The 23,865-nt window shown below is 39.3% G+C and overlaps 1 protein-coding gene and 1 long non-coding RNA gene across 5 annotated transcripts in view; one reads left to right on the top strand and one right to left on the bottom strand.

The window, feature by feature from the left end:
• The window catches only part of LOC310650755, an 852,012-nt gene that overhangs the window by 25,801 nt on the left and 802,346 nt on the right, over positions 1-23,865 (top strand). The window lies entirely within an intron of this gene.
• PRIMA1 (proline rich membrane anchor 1) overlaps positions 1-23,865 on the bottom strand; it is a 95,202-nt gene that overhangs the window by 29,236 nt on the left and 42,101 nt on the right. For all 4 annotated transcript variants that reach the window (XM_083379474.1, XM_083379477.1, XM_083379476.1 and 1 more), the window contains one exon: positions 10,935-11,082. In XM_083379474.1, coding sequence (XP_083235600.1) covers positions 10,935-11,082 — 148 coding nt within the window. The remainder of the gene's footprint in view (positions 1-10,934; positions 11,083-23,865) is intronic.

The raw sequence follows: 23,865 nt of genomic DNA, 5'->3' as shown, positions 1-23,865 counted from the left end.
ATAGGATCTCCTGCCTGAGCAGTGGTTGGACTAGAAGATTTCCAAGGTCCCTTCCAACTCTGTTCTGTAACTAAGCATCACTTAAGAGGCCTGAGGTGAAGATATAAAGCTGGGTGTCATCTGCATATTGACGATATCTCACCCCAAACCAACAAATCACCTCATTCAGTGGCTTCATGTAAATGTTAATAAAAGGGGGAGAGAGAGAATCAAAACCCTGAGGCATTCCACAAAGTAGGGGCCGGGGACTGGATCTCTCTTCCTCTATTAACGCCAACTGGAACCGGCCTGGAGAAAGAAGGAAAATCAGTACAATAAGGTACTATATACACCCAATTCCTGAAACTGGCCCAGAAGGGTACCATGGCCAATGGTATCAAACACTGCTCAGAGGTCAAGAAGAACCAGGATGCATGCCACTGGTCACTCATGAGTGCAATCAATGCTGTCTCAGTCCCAAACCCAGGTCTGAACCCCAACTGAAAGGATAATCTGCTTCATCCAAAGTTTTCTGAAGTTGCTATGCAACTACTCTCTCCACCACTCCCTTAAAAAGGGAAGATTGGAGACTGAGTGAAAGCTTGTATTGGCAATTATAATGAAAAATGGGACTTATTTATACAGAATACAGTATGTTAAAAAATAATCTCATAAATATATAGAAATATATAGATACTTAAATAATGTTTGCATTAGACAAGTATATATAAAATTGTAACTTGTTGTTTTTCTTTACAGAAACTTGGTGGGATGAAACTCACAAATGGAATATACAGCTAGAGGGATTTAAATTATCTTTTTTTAAAAAACAGAACAAATAAAAGAGGAGGTGGAGTTGCACTATATATAAGAAATAACTACATTTCTACAGAAATAGAGCAGAACAATGATGAAAACCATCTTGAATGCATTTGGGTCAATATAAAAGAAAAAAAATGACATTGCCGCAGTTGTATACTATAGGCCACCCAACCAAACAGAGGAAATAGATGAACTTCTTGCTAGTCAGTTATCTAAGGTATGTAGGAAGCACATCACAATAGTAATGGGGGACTTTAACTATCCAGACAACAACTGGGAGACAAACTCTGCACCAAGTGGAAGATCAAACAGATTCCTGACAAACCTAGCAGATATCTTTTGTCTCCCAAAAAGTAGAGAAGGGAACTAGGGGATCAGCCATATTGGACTTTTTATGGATGAAAACTAATCAAGGAGAAAGCAACCTAGAACTAAGGAGAAATTTCCTGACAGTTAGCACAATTAATCAGTGGAACAACCTGCCTCCAGAAGTGGTGAATGCTCCGACATTGGAAATTTTTAACTGGAAAACCATTGGTCTGAAATGGTATAGGTCTTCCTGCCTGAACAAGGGTTTGCACTAGATGACCTCCAAGGTCCCTTCCAACTCTGATATTCTGTTATTCTTTGTCGTATTTCTTTTATTTTTGTTAAGGCATTTTAATGTCTTTTTCCCCCTTCTCTGGCAATGTATCTATCACCATCCTATTATTTTTGTATATTGTTTTCTTTTTTATTAATTAAGAAGCAATAAAAATAAACTAAATGTGCTAATGGGCAGGAAGTCAAGGGTTTAGGTAGCCTGCTAGATAAGGAACAATGGAATTGATGTGGGAAAAATATAACTAAAGATCAGGACAGTGAACAGGAAAGGTAGGAAAGAGAACTACACAGGAAATGAGGGGGGAAACAGAGGAAAAGGTAATTAGCACTATGTTTGGAAGCATTCAACATTAAGCATCAATATTGATTGATTTCCTGCAAAGTTAAGACTGGCATGGAATGAAGAAATTTTTCAGGATATAAAAATTTCATCTCTTCTCACATTATCACAGCTATCCCTTTCTGCTAATATCTGACCTGTCTCTTTCTTTTTTTTTTCCAAAACCTTTTGGGGGCCTGGAAATGAAACCCAGGAAGAGTGCTGGGAAAAGGAAGAACATCTCAATGAAGGAAGGTAGGTTGTAATCAGTGCTTTTTTTGTAAAAGAAAAAGGTGCCGGAACTCACACATGTCATGCAACCTGACTTGCCTACCCTACAAGGTTCCATCCAAAAAAGGTGCCGGAACTCCGTTCTGAGCGTTCTATGAGAAAAAAAGCCCTGGTTGTAATAGTTGCTTGCACCTAGTTCAAAAACTACACCAGCTGCAAAAAACTATTCTCCATCTTATTTTCTTTTTATCTCTACCACATTTTTAAAATCTTGTTTGAATTAAGTCAACTCTTCATCCATCACAATTACTACTCTTGGGCCTTTTGGGATGGTTGACAAGTTAAGCTTTCTTTTAGATCATCTGCACAAATTCCAAGGTAAAAGCATCAAACAGTACACTTTGTACTGGAACAGTTGCCAAATGCCTTTTTTTTAAGGTTGGCACTTCTTCAAGTACAAATAACTAACAATTTCAGTCCATGATATTGGCTGAAACTGAAGACTTTAAATTCTAAATACTAAAGCCAAAAATGAATTTCTTCTGAAAAAAACATAAACAGGGAAAAATACTGTAGTTCAATTATAGTTTACAGATGAAGAATCCTAGCCAATGATCTAATTTCTTTTGGACTTCATTAATTAACCAAGAGAACATAACAGGCCTTTGCAGAAATCATTGTGCTATTAAGAATGAAAAAATTATACAGAAAAGAAAAGTCATCCAACAACTAAGTCACTGCTTTGTCTCCATTTACACATTAGCAATTCTGTTTAACTATAGAACAGAACAGAACAGAATAGAGCTGGAAGGGACCTTGGAGGTCTTCTAGTCCAGCCCCCTGCTCGAGCAGGAGGTCTTATACCATCTCAGACAGGTGATTGTCTAGTCTCTTTTTAAAAACTTCCAGCGATGGAGCACCCATGATTTCTGGAGGCAAGCTGTTCCACTGGTTCATTGTCCTCACTGTGAGGAAGTTTCTCCTTAATTCCAGGTTGCTTCTCTCTTTGATCAGCTTCCAACCACTGTTTCTCGTCCTTCACTCTGGTGCTCTGGTGAACAACCTGACCCCATTTTCTTTGTGGCAGCCCCTCAGATACTGGAATACTGCTATCATGTCTCCCCTATTTCTTCTTTTCTTTACATTGGCCAAACCCAAGTTCCACAGCCGTTCTTTGTACATTTTGGTCTCCAGGCCTTTTATCATCTTAGTTGCTCTTCTCTGAATTTTTCCTAGACTACACATACCCAATTCCAGCAACCGTTCCCTATATGTTTTAGCCTCCAGTCCCCCAATCATCTTTGTTGCTCTTCTCTGTACCCTTTCTAGAGTCTCGACATCTTTTTTACATCGTGGTGACCAAAACTGGTTGCAGTATTCCAGGTGTGGCCTTACCAAAGCATTGTAAAGTGGTATTAGTACTTCACGTGATCTTGATTCTATCCCTCTGTTAATGCAGCCTAGCACTGTGTTGGCTTTTTTGGCAGCTGCAGCACACTGCTGGCTCATATTGAAGTGATTGTCTACTAGGACTCCGAGATCCCTCTCACAGTTACTACCACTGAGCAAGGTACCACCTATACTATACCTGTGCATTTGATTTTTCCTGCCTAAATGTAGAACCTTACTTTTTTCACCATTGAATTTCATTTTGTTAGATAGTGCCCAGTGTTCGAGTCTGTCCAGATCCTCCTGTATTTTAAGCCTATCTTCTGGAGTATTGGCTATTCCTGCCAGCTTGGTGTCGTCTGCAAATTTGATGAGTTCCCCATCTATCCCCTCATCCAAATCGTTAATGAAGATATTGAAGAGCACTGGGCCCAGAACAGAGCCCTGGGGCACCCCACTACACACTTCCTTCCATGTAGATGCAGTTCCATTGAGGACCACACGCTGAGTACGGCCTGTCAGCCAGCTACGAATCCATCTGGTGGTGATGTTATCTAACCCACATTTTTCTATCTTATCAAATAGTAGGTTGTGATCTACTTTATCAAATGCCTTACTGAAGTCCAAGTAAATTATATCTACAGCATTCCTCTGGTCCACTAATTTTGTCACTTGGTCAAAGAATGCAATAAGATTTGTCTGGCATGATCTGTTTTTGACAAACCCCTGTTGACTTTTAGTGATGACTTTTTTTGCATCAAGGTGTTCGCTGATTTGTTGTTTGATTATCTTTTCCAGAATCTTCCCAGGTATTGAGGTCAGGCTGATAGGTCTGTAGTTTCCTGGATCTATTTTTTTTCCCTTTTTTGAAGATGGGAACTACATCAGCTCTCTTCCAGTCCTCTGGTAGTTCCCCAGTGCTCCAGGATCTTTGAAAAATATAGTTCAGTGGTTCTGAGATCATGTCTGCCAGTTCCTTGAGAACTTTGGGGTGTAATCCATCTGGTCCTGGTGATTTGAACTTGTCTAGGCTGGACAGGTGTTCACTTACCATTTTCTTGCCTATCTTAACTTGCGTTTCTATTCTGTTTTTTATGGCACTGATTTTGGTAGGTTGGACTGTTTTTCCCCTTTGTGTAAAGACAGATGCAAAAAACGAGTTAAATAGTTCTGCTTTCTCCCTATTGCTTGTCACCTTCTTGCCACTTTCCCCCACTAATGGACCAATCATTTCCTTCACTTTTTTCTTGTTTTTTATATGTTGAAAGAAGCTTTTTTGTTATTTTTGACTTTGGTCACAAGCCTTAGTTCATTTTGAGCCTTAGCTTTCTTCACTTCATCTTTGCAGGTATGGGCTATTTGCTGATATTCTGACTTAGTTATGTGCCCCTCTTTCCAATTCTTATACTTGTCCTTTTTATCTTTCAATTTATCAGAGAGTTCTTTATGCAGCCATGCTGGTTTCTTTTGAGAGCTGTTATTTTTCTTCTTTGTTGGTGTTGTACTAGACTGGGGCTTTATTATCTCACTTTTCAAAATTTCCCAAGCTTCTTGAGTTGTTTTCCCCTTTAGGATTCTCATCCATGGAATTCTTCCCAAGGTCTCTCTAAGTTTATTGAAATTAGCTCTTTTAAAGTCCAAGACTCTAGTTTGGCTGTGTTCTATTGCTTGTGCTTCCAGAATGTTGAATTCCAATATTGCATGATCACTTCCCCCCAAGGTTCCTGTGGCTTTGACATTTTCTATCATTTCATCTCTTTTAGTGAGAATTAAATCCAATATGGCTAATCCCCTAGTTCCCTTTTCTACTTTTTGGGAGAGAAAGTTGTCTGCTAGGTTTGTCAGGAATCTGTTTGATCTTCCACTTGGTGCAGAGTTTGTCTCCCAGTTGATATCAGGGTAATTAAAGTCCCCCATTATTCTTGTGATGTGCTTCTTACATACCTTAGTTAGCTGACTAGCAAAAAGTTCATATTTCCTCTGCTTGTTTGTGCGGCCTATAGTATACACCTATGGCAATGTCATTTTCCCCCCTTTTATATTGACCCAAATGCATTCAAGTTTACAGTTTTCGTCATTGTTGTGCTCTATTTCTGTAAAGTTATTTCTTACATATAGAGCAACTCCACCTCCTCTTTGTGTAAAATAACCACAGGCAGCTCCTTTAAGCTGAAGTTGAAACCACAAGCTGCTTTTGAATTTCCCAATGTCCAAAGGAGAAATGTGCAGATAATATGCAAACAAGTGGAAACCAAATTTAGACTCTATGTAGAAGGTCAAAAGTCAGGACTCTTCTATAGTTTTCTTAAACTTGTTAAAGAGATAAAAAAAATCCTAAAAACAAAAGAGAGAAAAAGTATATATATTTAGTAAAAGGAAGAAAAAAAATCAAAGAACTTGACAACTTCCCAAAGGGGATGGCACAGTGGTTTCATCTCTCTTCTTATACTGAAAATTACAAGACAGTTTCAAACATTACTACTTGGAAAAAATGTACTGTGTTAAAAATAAATGGTAGAGCTGGCAGTATGCCCAGACTCTCTGCCTTGAGAATAACCAAAATATAAACAAAAAAGAGTACAGGGAAAAAAATCCAGATGTAGAGACTTTTAAATGGAGGCTTTTACTACAGAACCTCAGGCAAACTCAAACTTCTCCCACAGCAGATTCCACGGAATGAAACATAATCAGACTTATTCACCAACATATTTTAAAGACAGGATAAAAGCCCAGAGTTGGTTTTGGTGAGACTGGCAGTTATATAAATTAGATAGATAAATAAATATTAACATTTCTCTGTTATTTCCTCCTTTGTTTTGTTTTTATACTTTCTTTCCCAATGTCTCTATAATTAATACTGATAAAGGTTTGCATATATTTATTCCTTGTTTTTGCTTTGTTATATATTGCCCAGAGTCACTTTTGGTGAAATGGACAGCTATAGAAATTAAATAAATAAAATAAACATTGTCAAACCTGTGAATCTTTTATTAACACAAAATGTGACTGGAAAATGCATGATGTATTTATCTGTCAAGACTCTGAGCTTTTGTAAACATTTTTGGTTTTTCTGAAACTTTAGTAAAATCAGGATAATTTGATATTTTGCTTTAAAACCCTACTTCTAATATGACTTTAGTGATTCCTGGCAAAATATACAGAAAGTCTTATTTGTTGTGGTAGGAGGAATTGTACAATATTGAAATTAGTTCCAATCTTCATCTTGAAAGAATTTTAATCACTGTTAATCTATTTATTTTAAAGTACGCTAAAACTCCAAACTCATTTAGCTTCTTCATCAAAATCTTCCTTTTTGATATTTATACCTGTTATTTTTTCCCCTCTTGCCTAATAACCCTATTCAAACCAATATGAATAGCAGGAGAGATAAGGGGCATCCTGGTCCCATACCCTTTGGAATTTCACATACCGGTAGTTAAATTTCCATTAAGAATAATGTTTGCTTGCTTTGACCCTTGAATAAATTTCTCCCTAAGTCCTTATCTTCCAAATCTTCCAATTTAAGTTGTTAAAGGCCTTCTCTGCATCCAAAAATATTAAAGCTGCTTATTTCTCATTATGATATTGTAAGTATTCAATAATGTTCAAAACAGTCTTCACATTGTCCCTTGCCTGTCTTTTAGCAGAAAGCCAGATTGATCTTCATGAATATATGTCTGTAAAACCTTTTTCAAGTTTATATTCATTATTTAATAATAAAATTAATTTATAGTTTTTTTTTTATTTTGATATCTTGCCCCTTCTTTGGTAATAATGCAATATTAGCTTCTTTCCAGGTTTGAGGCATCTCTGCTTCCTGTGATACTCCATTCATTATATCCTTTAGTGGCTGAAGGAGTTGATGCCCAACACATTTATAATATTGCCTTGTAAGACTACCTGGACCTGGACCTTTATCTGGTTTCATTTTTTTAATAATTTCTGATATTTCAAAAGTAGTTACTGAATCATTCATAAGTTGTCTGAGCTTGTGAAAGTTTAGGTAAGTGTTGTTATTTTATGCATATCAAGTTCCTGTTTCTTATAAAGATTAGAGTAAAAGTTGTGAAAGTACTTTTTAATAAGATCATTATCTTTATTACATTGTCACCTTCAATGATTTTCTCAATCATTCTGTTTTGTCTTTCCTTTCTTAATTTGTATGTCAGCCACTTTCTGGTTTATTTGCAAATTCAAAATGTCTTTGTTTCACATAATTCAATTTAGTTTCTATTTCTTGAACTGTTAACACACACAATTGTTGATGTAACAGTTTAATTTGATGTAAAATTTTATAGTCCATAGTTGTCTTTTGCAATTCAATTTCTTTTTTTCCAATTTCATCCAATATCTTTTGCATCTTTTCCTGGGATTTCTTCTTCTCTAGACAATTATATTGTGTAAAATAGCCTCTCTTAACTGCTTTACTAGCATCCCAAACAATCATTAGACTTCTCCCTTTACCCTGGTTATTATCAAAGTACTCACTTCATTTCTTTTTACAGTCCTTTACAATCATCTCTTTTTGTTAAATAGAAATATTGTGATTGACTTGTATAATTGTTTTGTGGGCAGACATTCATTCTTTATATTGAGACTTTTTTCTTGCACCTGTTTTAAATCACATTTAAGCTCTGCCAGATCTTACTGGATTGGCTTTAAGACTTGTATCTGAGCCAGAATCTCTTAACAAATTGGTAGAAGAATCCTCCTCCGCTATCATTCCCAGCCTGGCAGAGGATGATACAGCTGGAATTAAGCTAACTGTGGAATGCTTGGGTCTAGTTGCCATTCCTGTTGCTTGTTAAAGACAAAATAACAGCCATCTCAAAGCTTTGAAATACCACAGAACCCACGCACAGGGGTATAATCAGTGGTGGGATTCAGCCAGTTCGCACAACCTCGGCAGAACCGGTAGCTAATATTTTGTTCCCTAGGCCCAGAATGGACTTCCGGAAGCGGCATCCACACAGAGAACCGGTTGTTCACATATTTGAATCCACCACTTGGTATAATTATATATAGAAGAAAACAAAGGGTATTTGTGTTCAGAAAATATACTGGCCCAGAGAAAAGTTATTAGGAAATGGGGATCGCTAGATACAAACTTGCCCCAAAACAGAATATAACAAAGGTTGCAAAAAAAATGCTTTGAGGTTTAATTGGGTTTGTGAGAAATTGAGAGAGGCAGCCCATTTGAACTCAGCAAAACAAAGTCTAATAACAAATAACTAAGAGAAAAGTCAATGCTCTAAATGCCTGATTTTTTATTAATATTGCTTGCTCTGACACATAAACACAAATATGTATGAGGTATTTTGTAAATATAAGACACAGTTTCTATACCTGTGATAGCTATATGTAGAAGCAAATGTAGCAATCATTGATAATAATATTGCTAATCTGACACCAAAAAGAGGGCAACCATTTTCCGTAGCAGGAAAGATGATTCCTACTTCATCTGTTTTGGAACACCATCCAATTATATATGCAAATAAATTCTGGTTTAGCTGTTTTGCACTGCAGTTCTCCCTTTGGACCTTTTTTGTTGAAGCAGGCCTCTTTGAGTGGAACAAAGAAATATCCTGGGAGGATAAGATTGTCTCCCATTGATTTCTCCATGTTGCTATTTTGATATTAGATTTATATACATCTATTCTTCTGTACAGTGACTGGAGGGAGTGAGCAGGCTAGAAACTCAGGTTTCTAAAGACTTCAAACACTTTTTATTTTATGTCTGTGTATAATTTAAATATTTAAATTTTTCAGTTCTGACAACTATTACTTTGTAGATAGGAAAAAGATGTAACCAATATTTTAAATATGATATTTATTGGAATTCCACAATAAAATATTGCTGTCTCTCATATAATCCTGCGTGTCAGTTAAGATTTGGGAAAGGAAAGGCATTTCTCAGTGGGATCCTGGCTTTAGAATTCTCTCTTAGGCTCTCACAGAATTCTTAAAAATTGGAAGTTGAAACAAACTCTTCTTAAACAATACAATGGCTTGTAATCAGTGCTTTTTTTGTAAAAGAAAAAGGTGCCAGAACTCACACATGTCATACCCTACAAAGTTCCATCCAAAAAAGGTGCCGGAACTCCGTTCTGAGCGTTCTATGACAAAAAAAGCCCTGCTTGTAATAGCTAATATATAGATGATATCATGGTATGCTATCAGAATACTGGCTAAAGTAGCAAAAGGAACAAATCATGGCTCAAGTTGAAAATAAGTAAAGCTATCATTACATTTAGAAACTGGGACAGAGAGCCAGGGCCTTGCAATACTAAAGAGAATAAATGAGTCCCAGAGGAAAGCAACAAAAATGTATTGAAGAAAGGGCTGAATTAGCCACATATTTTAAATCCCAAACTCTTCCAAATGTGAACGACAATCATCTGAACCATTGCAGAGGTTTCCTGGAATACAACGGGCCCTTTTGCTTGTTTTTTAAATACCTATTCAGTGTTCCTGAGGCTAATACGTAGCTGCTTACTACATAAGCTATTAACCATAGAATTTGCCTAGAAGATAAAACTATTTACAGAAAACTTAAATTAATGGGTCGCCTCATACCATAAGACTTGGAAAGTCCCAAATACTTTCTTTAATAAGAATAAACAGCATAAGTTGCACATGCAATTATAAAACCTTCAGCACTGAGGAAAATTAAACAACAAGCAAACATACGAACAAAAAAGCTACATATAATAGTTCCATTCCAGGGCTCTCTTAAAAGCCATATATTAATGGGAGTTTGTCTATTTTGGGAAATACGCTGTTCCAAAGACAACGTGATTAAAATTGAAAAAGCTGTATTCCATGGCCCCTGGAAATGACAATGCCTAAGAGAAGAGAACCAGAGACAGCCTACCCTATATGATCCTACCACATGGAGAGAAACTACAGGGAGAATGTGGTCCTGTGGATATTCAGGTCCTTTAAACAAGAGAACCAGCATTTTCAATCACATTCAATTAATATCCAGTGGGGCTCATGAAGTAGAAAGATTATATAAGGGAACTTTGACACTTCCATCACTATTTGGAATAGCTGTACTCTCTACCAGATGTCTCCAGCCTTGGCCATTTTAAGACTTGTGGACTTCAACTCCGTGATATATCATGATATATAACTGGGCATCATTTATATTCTGATGATGTAAATACAAGCCATCCAGGGCTGAAATTTGACTTGAAAGGGTTTAGATAATCTATTTCCTCCAGGAGTCTCAGATGGATGCAGATGCATTCACACACAAAACTATGCATAGAATTAAGTGTGTCAGAATATAAATTGGGGGAACTATAAACTTATTTACATACTAGATCATGGCACACTCACTGCATACCATTCTTACCATATGGCATTATTCAAGGCTTTGCATGTTAACTTGCATATTTAAGGAAATAACCTTAATCAATCAAAATTTGTCTGAGTCATGACTATTTTCCCATTCTTCATTAGAAAAATATTACTACCTGCCCATTAAATAAACATTACCTTCTTCCCAATTAGTGAATGAATAATCTTTCAGATGCTCCTAGGCTTTTCTGGATATTGAGAAAAAATAGTGGTAACCTCTACTTACATGAAACCCCAAGCAACCTTGGTGGTGGCGGTGGAGGTGGCGGTGGTGGTAATGGAGGTGGTCTACATTGGCAGATATGCTGGCAATTATCTGTAGCTTTCTCTACTAGAGGCTTAGAGCATGACTTCTGGAGTTCGCCCTGAGTAATCTGCAAAGAATGAACAAGTATTCAACTGATTATCTCTCTTCAATACTTGAACAATCAGCTCTACGTCTAATAGCTTAGTCAGCAATTCATTTCTTAATTTTTGTATACATGATGCCCTGCAACACAGTGTGTGAAACTTCTAGTTTTTAAATTCAAACAGTAGTTTCCTGTCTGTGGGGAAGCGGAACAGCATCCTTTTCATATTTTTTTTTCCTAAACTCTTCATTGTCTCTCTTTGCTTTTAGTTTCTAGCATACGAGAAGTGAATTTGTAACTGAGTAAATGGAGGGCATAGTTCTCTGATCTGAATCTGGATGGGGTTTGGGGCGAAAAATAGATTGTAACCTTTTGTTTCCCCTACAGCCCCCATCTGCATGAAATGTCTTGCATTTGCCACTGGAAAAAAGCTACTTTCTGCATGGCTTCATATTCCCAAGATGGCCCTACATTTTATGTTGCCTTACTTTTTGCTGTAAAATAGTTTTCCCCCAATTTTCTCTTACAACCACAATTGAGCCAAAACTTTCTATCACTAAGAAAGACAGTTGTCCCATTTTACAGCATAACTTGTTACAGTTATTAAGCGAATCGCTGCAGTAAAATTAGTAATATGGTTGTTAAGTGAATCTGGCTTCCCCATTGAATTGTCAGAAGGTCATAAAAGGTGACCAAACGACCCTGGGTTGCTGCAACTGTCATCAATACATGCCAGTTGCCAAGCGTCTGAATTTTGATCATGTGACAGGGATGCTGCAATGGTCGTGTGAAAAAGATCATAAGTCATTTTTTAAAGTTCCGTTGTAACTTCAAACAGTCACTAAACAGATGGTTGTAAGATGACGGCCACCAGTATGACTTTTTATTCTCAGGTTTGCCATTCTAAGATCTGATAATAACTACTATCTTTGAATCTTCCTTTAAATACCATTATGGTTTTTTTTAAAAATTCTATATCCCTTATCCTTAAGTGCAGCCAATTTATTTGTGAACACTCACTGGATCCAAATGCAATGCAAATCTATGCTGTGCATAAACAGCTAATAAGAACAACTCCAAAATAAGAATCTGGCTGTACTAAATTCTAGCAGGGCATTATGGGAAGCTGAGAGGATCCCAGCAAGCCCTGATAGGGGTTTCACAATCCCGGTATCTTCAGAGGTCACTTGGATCAAACACAAAGAGGGGGTATTATCTTGACCAAAGATTGAAATAGCACCTAAATATATTAAAGAAATCACAATTAAACAAATCTTTAAAGTTAACAACAAATAAAATAAATAAATAAAGAAAAAAGGTTAAAAAACCTCAAGCAAACTGAAAAGAGTTTTGTCTTGGATTATGGTAATAGGGAGAGGAAATGTAAAGATACCACATTGCAATGGTCTGAGCATCATCAGGTGAAATTTTCATTTTACAGTATGAAAAAAAAGGGAAGAAGGGAATAGTCTAGGATACAATGAATTCTTCCATGAAAGATCAGGAATCAGGGAAATATACTGCCATGGTCTCTGGTGAGATATAGAATGTTGAACCATGCTGAGTAGTTACAAATTCATATAATTCATAAAATCATGGCACTGGATTGCATCCTTAGGCCATCAAATCTAACCTTCTGATACAAGGAGGAATTCAAATCAAAACTTCTTGGGCAATTGGCTTGACCCCCTCTATGAAGTGTGTATTATTATTGGTCTGGAAGTTGCTGACATGTATATGGAGGTTGTTAAGTAGGGTGCTAGGCTATCAATATACTGTATTACAGGAATGTTGAAAGCATTATAGCGGCTTTCTATTAGCTACTGAACAAGTAGTCCTGCTTATGATACCATATGGTTCTAAACAACCAAAACCAGGATAGCTGACATATGACATACCTTTTATACACAGGTAATCGCTCCAATTGGAACCAGGATTATCAATGCTAAACAATGCAGTTGTAAAGCACAATGCCATGTGACTGCATTGCTTACTGATACCAATCCTGGCAGTTCTGGTTGCTGTTGTAACCCCAAAATGTGGGAAGAGTTGGAAGTCCCAGGTAAGGACCACAGGGGTGCTGCCTCCCAGAAGATGGGCAGGCCTTGGGAGGGCTAGTGCAGGCCATATGCAAGTCAAGGAGGCTTTGGGAAGGCCAGTGCAAGACATATGCAGGCAGGCAGGCAGGCGGGCGAAAAAGTAGACCGACTTACCAGAGCAACTTGCAACCTTTCCTGCTGGCTTCCTCATTGACTTTGATTGTGAAAAACTGACAGGGAAGGTCACAAATGATCATGTGACCATGGCTCCCTGCAATGTCATAATCACAAGCTACACACCCCGTACCTGGATTGCAACCACAGAAGTGCCACAATGGCCAGAACTTTGAGGACTGGTCATACATCCATTTTTTTTCAGTGCTTTTGAAATGATTTCTGAATAAATGAATGTAAATTGAGGTCTATTTACAGGTAGTCCTTAACTTACAACCACAATTGTTACTAAGCAAGACAATTCTGTTGCTAAGCAAGATGTTTGTTATGTCAATTTTGCCCCATTTTGTGACCTTTCTTGCCATAGTTGTTAAATGAATAACTTCAGTTGTTAAATGAATTGGACGTCTCCATTGACTTTGCTTGTCAGAAGGTCGCAAAAGGTAAATCACATGACCCAGGGACACTGCAACCATCATAAGTATGAATCTGTTGCCAAGGAATCTGAACCTTGATCACTGACCTTGGATATGCTGCAATGGTTATAAGTGTGAAATGTCATCATAAGTCACTTTTTTCAGTGCTGTTGTAACTTTGAACAGTCACTAAATGAACTGTTGTAGAGGATTACCTGTATATCTAAATAATATTTAATCAATACATAATCAATAAACCAACCCTTGAGTTTTTAACCAAAATGCACCTCCCACAGATAAATTGATAAATTTTTCATGGTAATTTGGTTAAAAATTGGAGTGTCTGCTTCTTGAAGGATGTACTTATTCACAAATATATAGGGTTATATGAGTTCCTTTAAAAAATATCACAGATACTAGCAAGTAAGCCTATCTGTGGATATGCAAAAGCATATCTGGGATGTATTTTGGCACCTAAAATTCTTGGCTTAGTGACAAGTTAATACAATAAGTAAATATATATATTTACACACACACACACACACACACACACACACACACACACACACACATATGTGTGTGTGTGTGTGTGTGTGTGTGTGTGTGTAAATTACTAACAAAGAATTAAGGGAGACTGAAATGCATTTCTGACTCATTAGTCTTCATCAGTCAGACATACCCTTCTGAGATTCGAACCTGGGCTGATTGCACATTAGGCAGTGTATTTACCTCTTGAGCCACAGGTTCTCTCTCGCTCTGTTAGCTTTCTGCAAGGGGAGAGATATGTGTCATATGTTAACTATTAGATTACCTTGCTAGGCCCCAAACATGGGGCAAATCTTTATTTCCTGTTTTCAGCCTTATCTCAAAGGCCATCGAACAGGCTGTAGTCACACCGGACAGTTCATATATTTGTGTAAATTACTAACAAAGAATTAAGGGAGACTGAGATGCATTTCTGACTCATTAGTCTTCATCAGTCAGACATACCCTTCTGAGATTTGAACCTGGGCTGATTGCACATTAGGCAGTGTATTTACCTCTTGAGCCAGAGGTAAATAGTTAACATATCACACACACACACACACACACACACACACACACACACACACACACACATATTAACTGCAGGCCCTATTTTAAAAGACAGTAGAGTTGCTGCTTAGTCAGCAATATTTCTCCTAAACAATGCTTGTTGTAGCACATTCATACATCACCTAAAAAGAAATGAAAAATACTTTCTCCATGCTATTTTATAGTATATATTTTCACCAATAAATTCACACCATGAATCAACTGACATTTTGTAAGTCAGATGGTAAATTTATGGCAGAACTCCAGAATCTATTCCTATACATCCCTAATTTTATTTTGCTTATTTGTATGTACTGTATATATTTGCATATATAAATAATGTATTCACAAGACGTACAGCTGATTAGTGTTGATTTCATTACTGATAGGGTTATTTAAACATTCTAAGTACAGAGCCTTCTACAAACTTGCAGCCAATAAAACATTAGAAGGATACCACTCTGAGAAGGCTGTTGTCAATCATCACTCTTGGGAAAAGGCAATGACAACACAAAGAGAACCACAATGGGTATACAACTTTCAGCTGTGCTTCCTGAAAGTGAGGCAAGAAGCATGATGTACATTCATAAAATCTCTGAAAACGGATCTTAATTGCATTGCAGGGAATAAAACTCATTAAATTGAAATAAAATACTTTTGAATCAACGTGTCTAGAATTATGTGGGGATCACACAATAGTGGAATTAAGGTTAATCTATTTTTCTATAGTTTACAATCAATATCTAAAGTAGTTTATGCACATCTCCTAAAGTTTCCATTTTAACAAATAGTACAATTTGTATGTTACTAAACCGAAGTGTGAAACTAATGTATGTCTCAATAGGAAATAGACACACATATATGTATCAATTTGATTTAGACCAAAATCAGAAAACAGGAAAAATTGTATTAGCAATTACTCCTGTGGCCATTTTATTCAGCTCATTATATAATTACTACATAATATGAATCTGTTGAAAAGGAACCATTGTGATTTCTTTAATTTCACTGCTAACAGCAACAAAATTATATATACAGCAGTACATTTCTTTGTTCAAGGGGAAAAAAAGGAAAAACACCTAAGAAATGTACTAATACACTGGTACAATGCAAATAATTTACATGGCCAGATGCAGGAATTTAAAGTATTTTTAAGTACCTGAGGGAAAGTAGGGAATTTTTTAAATGGCAGGCTTAGCTGAACTATAAAGAATCTTGAATTCTACATGTAAGAAATCTTCAGTGCTTTAAACCAGGGGTTCCCAACCTTTTGGGCACTGTGGACCGGTTCGGTGGAGAGGTTTTTCTATGGATCGGAAGGGTGTGGTTTCATGTGCTGCCTGCATCCCGTGGATGGGGCTTCACTTGTTTGCACAGACCGGTTTCTAACATGTCGCAGACCGGTGCCATTCCACGGACTGAGGGTTGGGGACCCCTGCTTTAAAGAGCATGTTGAAGCCTATTACTAAACTTAGAGAAACCAAATTTGTGCCAGCACTTCTCTTAAGTTATATATAAAAAAGCCATTTCATTAGGGAACCCTCAAGAATTCTGAAGGATTGTTTGAATACTGCCAATGTAGTATTGTTCATCTCTTAAGCAGAATTCAAAAAACAGGAACAAGCCACACAACTCATCTCAGATATTTTATGATTTTTAAAAATAATATTTTATTAATTTTCTAATTTTACATTTAAATATTTAAAAAGCAACATGGTGACTGGGTTAATCAATAGTGTTCAAGCTAGTATATTTCTTATTATATCAGCTCAGTAAAACATCATTACATTTATCAATAATTTTTTATCTTATACGTATCTTAATTACATTCAATCTTCATAAACAATCCGTATCCTGTTATTAATTTTATCCAATTTTTAGTTTCTCATCAATATTCCAATTTAACCTTTGATATTTATAATTTTCAGGCTTTAGGTAACCAAGATTTCCTTTGTCTCAATTCGTAACAAAATCTAATATCCAAAATATACATTTTATCTATTTGAATATAATCTTGTTCTTTTTCCTAAAAGTTATCTATTTTCTACCATATTAAATCATCTACTTAGTAATACAATATCCCCTTTAATAAATCAAAACCATTATGTATATTACCTGGGTTAATCAGTAAATCAAACATATTCATAATAATTAATTTTCTTTTTTCCTCCTAGGTCTAATTTTTAACTGTTAAACAGATCCTTATTTTCAACTGATTTCCAAGTCTTTTAAATCTAATAACCAGAATGGTTTCATGTATGGCTTTCAACATGGATGTTGTGATTCAGCGTCAGCCTGTGGTTTCGGCAGCTGAGTCTGATGATTCTGAAGAGGAGGAGGAGGAGGGGTTTGGAGAACCTTTGGTGTCAGAGGAAGGTTCTGATGCACTGCAGAACTCTCAGCCAGGGCCCTCCTGTCTTGTTCCTCCTCAGACTCAGCTGTGTGAGCATGAGGGATTGGAAGAAGACAATCCACAGCTGGCTCTGTTCAGGGATGAGCAGGAGGCAATCTAGCAGAGCAGAACAGAGGAAAGCAATGAGGCAACTCGGGAGAAGGCAATAAGAAGCCACGCCTTGGGACTGCTGATAAAAGGGGAATGTGTGGGAGGTGCTGGTTGCTGAAGGCAACCGTTTGAAGATCTTCTGCTAGAGTCCTGGTCTGTTATTCTTGTTTAACTCTTGTTTAACCTTTTGGTTTAAGTCTTGTTTGAACTTTTCATTTAACTTTTGTTTGAACTCTTTGTAAATAACTTTGGTTGGGTTTTTCCCAGCCTGTTGATTATAAAAAGGGGTTGTCCCTGACATTCAAACAGGGCTGGTCGTAGGCTGGAACAGAACAATAGAAAGGATATTTTCCTGGTCCTCGTTCATCTCTTTCATGTGCTTATAAATAGTCTTTCTAGTAAAAGTTGTTTGTCAAGCAAAATTTTATTGTCCAAGGTATTTCAGCTTCTCATATAGTGACCAATATTCCTCAAGTAAAGAGATAGGAAAGCAATTTCCCACATATAACTCTGAAAATCGTTGCCCTTCAAGAGACAAGGCTGTCAGACTTGGGATGTGTTAAGGAGAGAAATTTCTTATTCTTCTGGCAGGGAAAGCCATCGAATGAGACTAGGGAATACGGGGTTGGCTTTGCGGTCAGAAACACCCTACTAGCATTTATTACTCCACCTGCTGCTGGAAGTGAAAGAATTCTGTCCTTGCAGCTCCACTCATCAGCAGGGTTGGTTACTTTTATTAGTGCATATGCACTGACATTATCATCTTCAGTAGAATCCAAAGACAAATTCTACAATGATCTGGCTGCTACTATCAAGAAAATCCCTGAGAAAAAAACCACTGTTTATCCGTGGCGACTTTAATGCCAGAGTTGGAGCTGATTATAGTTCTTGGCCCACTTGTTTAGGTCAGTTCGACGTCGGGAAGATGAACAAAAATGGCCAACGCCTGCTGGAGTTTTGCTGCTACTACAGTTTTTGTGGTAGCAATACATTCTTTAAAACAAAGCCTCAACACAGAATCTCTTGGAGACATCCAAGATCAAAGCATTGGCACCAGCTTGACTTGATTCTTACCCGGTGCTCCAACCTTCCCAGTATCACAATCACACACAGCTATCAGGGTGCTGATTGCGATACAGACCACTCCTTGGCGTGCAGCAAAATAAAACTGAAAATAAAGAGATTGCATCACTTGAAGAAGGAAGACCACGAATCGACATCAGCAAGACCCGCAATCAGGGCAAAGTGGAGGAATTTGTACAAGCACTAAAGGAGACTCTCCCAGGCCTGGCTGAAGCAAATGCATCTCAATGATGGGAATATTTCAAGAATGCTGTTTATAACATCGCCTTGTCAGTATTTGGTAAAGAGATCAGAAAGACAGCAGATTGGTTTGAAGCCCATTCGGAGGAGCTGACGCCAGCCATTGAGGAAAAAAGGAGAGCTCTAATTGCATATAAAGCCTGTTCCAGTGAGCGCAAACTATGGGTTCTGCGAGCTGCTCATAGCAAAGTCCAACAGACCGCCAGGAGATGTGCTAATGATTATTGGCTGCAGCTTTGCTCTCGGATCCATATAGCAGCTGACACAAGCAATATCAAGGGGATGTATGATGGCATTAAGCAGGCCTTGGGTCCAACATAGAAGAAATCTACCCCTCTGAAGTCTGCTACAGGTGAGGTTATCCAGGACCGAGCAAAGCAGATGGCATGCTGGGTGCAGCACTACTCTGAGTTATATTCCACAGAAAATGGGGTAACTGAAGAAGCATTAAATAATATTGAGTGCCTGCCTGTCTTGGAGGAGCTTGACAATAAACCAACTTTAGAAGAACTAAACACGGCCCTGAATTCCTTTGCCTCTAGCAAGGCACCTGGGAAAGATAACTTCCCTGCCGAAATTCTGAAGTGCTGCAAAGAGAGCATCCCTACTGAACTGCATGAAATCTTCTGCCTTTGTTGGAGGGAAGGTGGAGTACCACAGGACATGAAGGATGCAAATATCGTCACACTGTATAAGAACAAAGGTGACATGGGTGACTGGTATCTCTCTACTCAGTATTGTAGGGAAGCTGCTTGCCCGTGTCATACTGAAGAGGCTCCAGATGCTTGCAGAGAGAGTCTATCCAGAATCACAGTGTGGATTCCAAGCCAACAGGTCCACCACTGACATGGTATTTTCCCTTAGACAGTTGCAGGAGAAATGCAGGGAACAGCCACTTTTCATAGCCTTCATAGATGTTACAAAGGCTGTTGACTTGGTTAGTAGGAACGGCCTATATAAAATTCTCCCCAAGACTGGATGTCCACCTCAGCTCCTCAACATCATCAGGTTCTTTCATAAGGAAATGAAGGGCACTTTTGTTTTTGATGGCTTAACATCAGATTACTTTGACATCTGGAGCAGAGTGAAGCAGGACTGCATCCTTGTGCCAACTTTATTCGGGATCTTTTTTGCCATCATGCTGAAATACGCTTTTGGAACTGTAATAGAGGGTATCTATCTCCGGACCAGATCAGACAGAAAACTCTTTAATCTCTCTAGATTGAGAGCAAAGTCTAAAGTCCAGCTGAAATGCCTACGGAAATTCCTCTTTGCTGATGATGCTACCATTACTGGTCACTCTGCCGAAGACCTTCAACAACTTATGGACTGTTTTAGCAAGGCCTGTCAAGACTTTGGATTAACAATCAGCCTGAAAAAACACACAAGTAATTGGACAGGACGTGGATTCACCTCCCTGTATTACAATCTCTGCACAAGAACTGGAGGTCATCCATGACTTTGTGTACCTCGGCTCAACTTCACACTCTCTCTTTAGATACTGAGCTGAATAAACATATTGGTAAAGCAGCCACCACATTTTCCAGACTTACAAAGACAGTATGGCTTAATAAGAAGCTGACAGAACATATAAAGATCCAGGTCTATAGAGCCTGCGTCTTAAGCACACTCTTGTACTGTAGTGAGTCTTGGACCCTTTACACATGGCAGGAGAGAAAGCTGAACACCTTTCATATGTGCTGTCTCTGATGTATTCTTGGCATCACCTGGAATGACAAAGTTCCAAATAGCGCAGTTCTGGAATGTGCTGGAATTTCTAGCATGTATACACTATTGAAACAGCGACGTCTACACTGGCTTGGGCATGTTGTGAGGATGGCTGATGGTTGGATTCTGAAAGATCTCCTGTATGGAGAACTAGTGCAGGGAAACTGCCCCAGAGGGAGACCAGAGCTGTGATATAAGGATATCTGCAAGAAGGATCTAAAGGTCTTGGGAATGGAGATTAACAGGCTGGAGGCTAAAGACGCTCTCCAATTCGAAGAGACACTTGTGCGGCAGGCTGAAGCAAAGAGGCAGTCCTGGAACCAGCGAAATCTGGGGGCTGGACAGGGGAAAGATTGTATCTGCCCTAGGTGTGGAAGGGACTGCCACTCTCGAACTGGCCTTTTTAGCCACACCAGATGCTGCTTTAGGACCTCTTTCCAGAGCACACCATAGTCTCTCGAGACTGAAGGATGCCAATGATGATGAACTCTGAAAGTCAGTAAAAGTTTACATTCACAGTTCAAGTAGGCCAGTTATGCCGCCCAGCTGTTCTCTTACAGCTAAGTCTCTCACACGTGGTGCCAAGGTCAGGAAAGTCTTATCTAAGGTCTGGGCTTCAAGCCAAGTCTCTTTTAGGACATAATAAGTTGTAATACCAAACTTTGCCACAAGATGTCACCAATAGATATTTTATGATTAATTTTAACCATATCTTAGTATTATACCTAAACAATGCTGATTTACAGCGAATAATCCCACCATATTACATACAATTGTAGGTGTAGTAGAAATCACTGAAGACAGAAAGATGGCAAGCTAAGTAGCATAACCAACAAGCAAATGATAAACTCTGCAATGGTATAGATCAGGGTTTTTCAACCGGTGGTACACGTACCACTGGTGGTATATTGGCACATGGCAGGTGGTATGTGTCCCTGCCCAGCCAAGGACAGTGGGGGAGGGAATGAGCCAAAGCAGTGCAGCACAGGACTTGCCGTGAGAGAGTCATCAGGAGCTTCAAGGCTGCTTGGGGCAAGTCAAAAGCCCCAGGATCAGCACTTCTGACTCACCCAAAAGAGAAAGGAGGAAGGGGTAGAGAAAGGAGAGACTATAAAAGGAGGTAGTTTTGGAGGGAGAGGGAGAGAAGAAAAGACTCTGGAGAAAGAGGCAGAAGAGGAAAGGCTTTTCTCATAGAAGCAGTGAGAGAGAGAAAGAGAAGGATAGTGGAGGAATGTGTGTTGTGTGAGAATGGGGAGGATATTGAAGGAATGTTTGTGTGTGTGAATGGGGAGGATATTAGAGGTGCAATGTATTGGGCTTGCCTGTTAACACCATGTGGTAACAGCTGATAGGCTGCTGGAGCAGGGAGCTAGCTAACGGCTCCCAGCATCTAAGACAACCCGTCTCCAGTGCTTCCATTGGTTGCCCCTAGGCAGCAATAGGTTGCTTCAAACCTATCGGCCGCCACCTAGGGGCCAGGGTATAAATTGCTGATAGGCCTGCACCAAATCTAATTTTGCAAAAGTGGTGCCACCCTGCAATCAGATGGCACCTAGCCCTAAAACAAAAGGAAAGCTACAAGCATTCTTGGGCCTCCTCAACTTCTACCATGTGTTCCTTCCTAACAAGGCCGCAGTGGCAGAGCCACTTCACAGGCTCTTAGATAAAAATGCTTCTTGGAAGTGGACAAGAATTCACAAAAAAAGTTTTCAGGACCTGAAGGCACTTCTGTCGGTCAGTTCCACTATCACTCATTTCAGGGAGTCTAAACCAGTCTGCTTAGCATGTGATGCATCCCCATACAGGGTGGGTGCAGTCTTGAGTCACTTAGAGAAAGATGGAACCCAAGTTCCCATTGCATTTTATTCGAGGACACTGTCCTCTGCTGAGCGTAACTATGCTCAAATTGACGAAGAGGCATTGGGCATGGTAGCTGGAGTTAAAAATTCCATGACTACTTATATGGCAGGGACTTCACGGGCTTCACAGACCACAAACTGCTACTGGGGTTATTCACCACAGACAAACAGACACCCCATATATTATCCCCTAGAATGCTGAGATGGTCTACTTTTTTATCAGTGTACACATTTAAGCTGATTCACAAACCCGGCAAAGAAATGGGCCATGCAGACGGCCTGAGTAGGCTTCCACTGCCACAAATTGAACCAGATCCGGCGCCAGTAGCCCACATATTGTCCATTCAGGACTTGCCAGAGTTTCCCCTCCACGCTGGGGACATAGCTGCAGAAACAGCAGCTGATAAGACACTAACTAGAGTGCTTTCTTGAGTGCACACAGGGTGGCTGGATAAAAGCCCAGGCCCTGAATTTCAGAGTTATTTTACTAGAAGACACGAGCTATCAGCTCACAAGGGTTGCATCCGATGGGGGAACAGGGTCATAGTCCCCACCTCACTAAGAGACAAGGTCTTACAATCACTGCATGAAGGTCATCTGGGTATTGTCCGTATGAAAGCTTTAGCTAGAAGCTACTTATGGTGGCCAGGTTTAGACAAGGCCATTGAAGCCCAGGTGAATGGATATTACACATGCCAACTATCAAGGCCTGAAATGCCGCACGCTCCAGTTCACAGGTGGGAGGAGACTCACAATCCCTGGTCTAGAATTCACATAGACTTCGCTGGGCCCTTTCAGGGACAGCTCTTCCTTATAGTGGTCGACAGCCACTCTAAATGGCTTGAAGTAATTCCAGTTGCTAATATGACTACTGCTAGGACCATCCCGGTGCTTAGGAAACTCTTTGCCACACATGGGCTGCCAAACGTCATAGTATCTGACAATGGAGCCCAATTTACAATGGCAGAATTTCAGGCATTCCTGAGAGCAAACCTCATCAGGCACGCAATGTTGGCCCCATTTCACCCTTTTTCTAATGGAGCACAAAAGAGTCACTGAAGCGTATATTGACTGGGAACTGGCATCACAGATTGGCAGTTTTTTACTTTGCCAGCATTCCACGCCCTGCACGGCTACAGGGAAAAGCCCAGCAGAGCTGTGCTGGGGGAGTCAACTGATCATGAAACTGGACAGGTTGCATCCAGATAAGGTGGCAGCAGAAGCTTTGTGCCCCAAACCTCCGAGGGGGCTGCAAGTGGGCGATGGGGTGTGGGCCAGGAACTATGGGCATGGGAATTTGTGGGTGCCTGGAAAAATTACTAAAACGTCAGGCCCCCTCTCTTACGAAGTGGGCCTGGAGGGCGGGCAAGTTGTCCAGTGCCACATCGATCAGCTTAGGAAGCGTTTCCCAGAACGGCCACAAAGCGAGGACTTCATCACAAGTCCTTACCAAGGTTGACAAACCGGCAGCCAAGCCGGCCCATGCATAGACCCTGAAGGCTCACACAGCCCAAGCAACGAGGAGTTGGCCGTAGAGAAGGGGAGCCTGACGGAGAAAGCTAACCTGATGGCTACAGCTGCTGTGCTAACTCTGCTGAACAAACTGACTCTGGGGTGGGCCAACCTGGAAAGGCCAGACAGACAGCAGGGAACTAGCTAACGGCTCTCAGCATCTCAGAAACCCGTCTCCA

This window comes from Vipera ursinii (genome assembly GCF_947247035.1).
Source record: "Vipera ursinii genome assembly, chromosome: 1".
Classification (NCBI taxonomy): domain Eukaryota; kingdom Metazoa; phylum Chordata; class Lepidosauria; order Squamata; family Viperidae; genus Vipera; species Vipera ursinii.
Note: the sequence above shows the minus strand (reverse complement) of the source record. Positions and strands in the feature narration are given on the sequence as shown.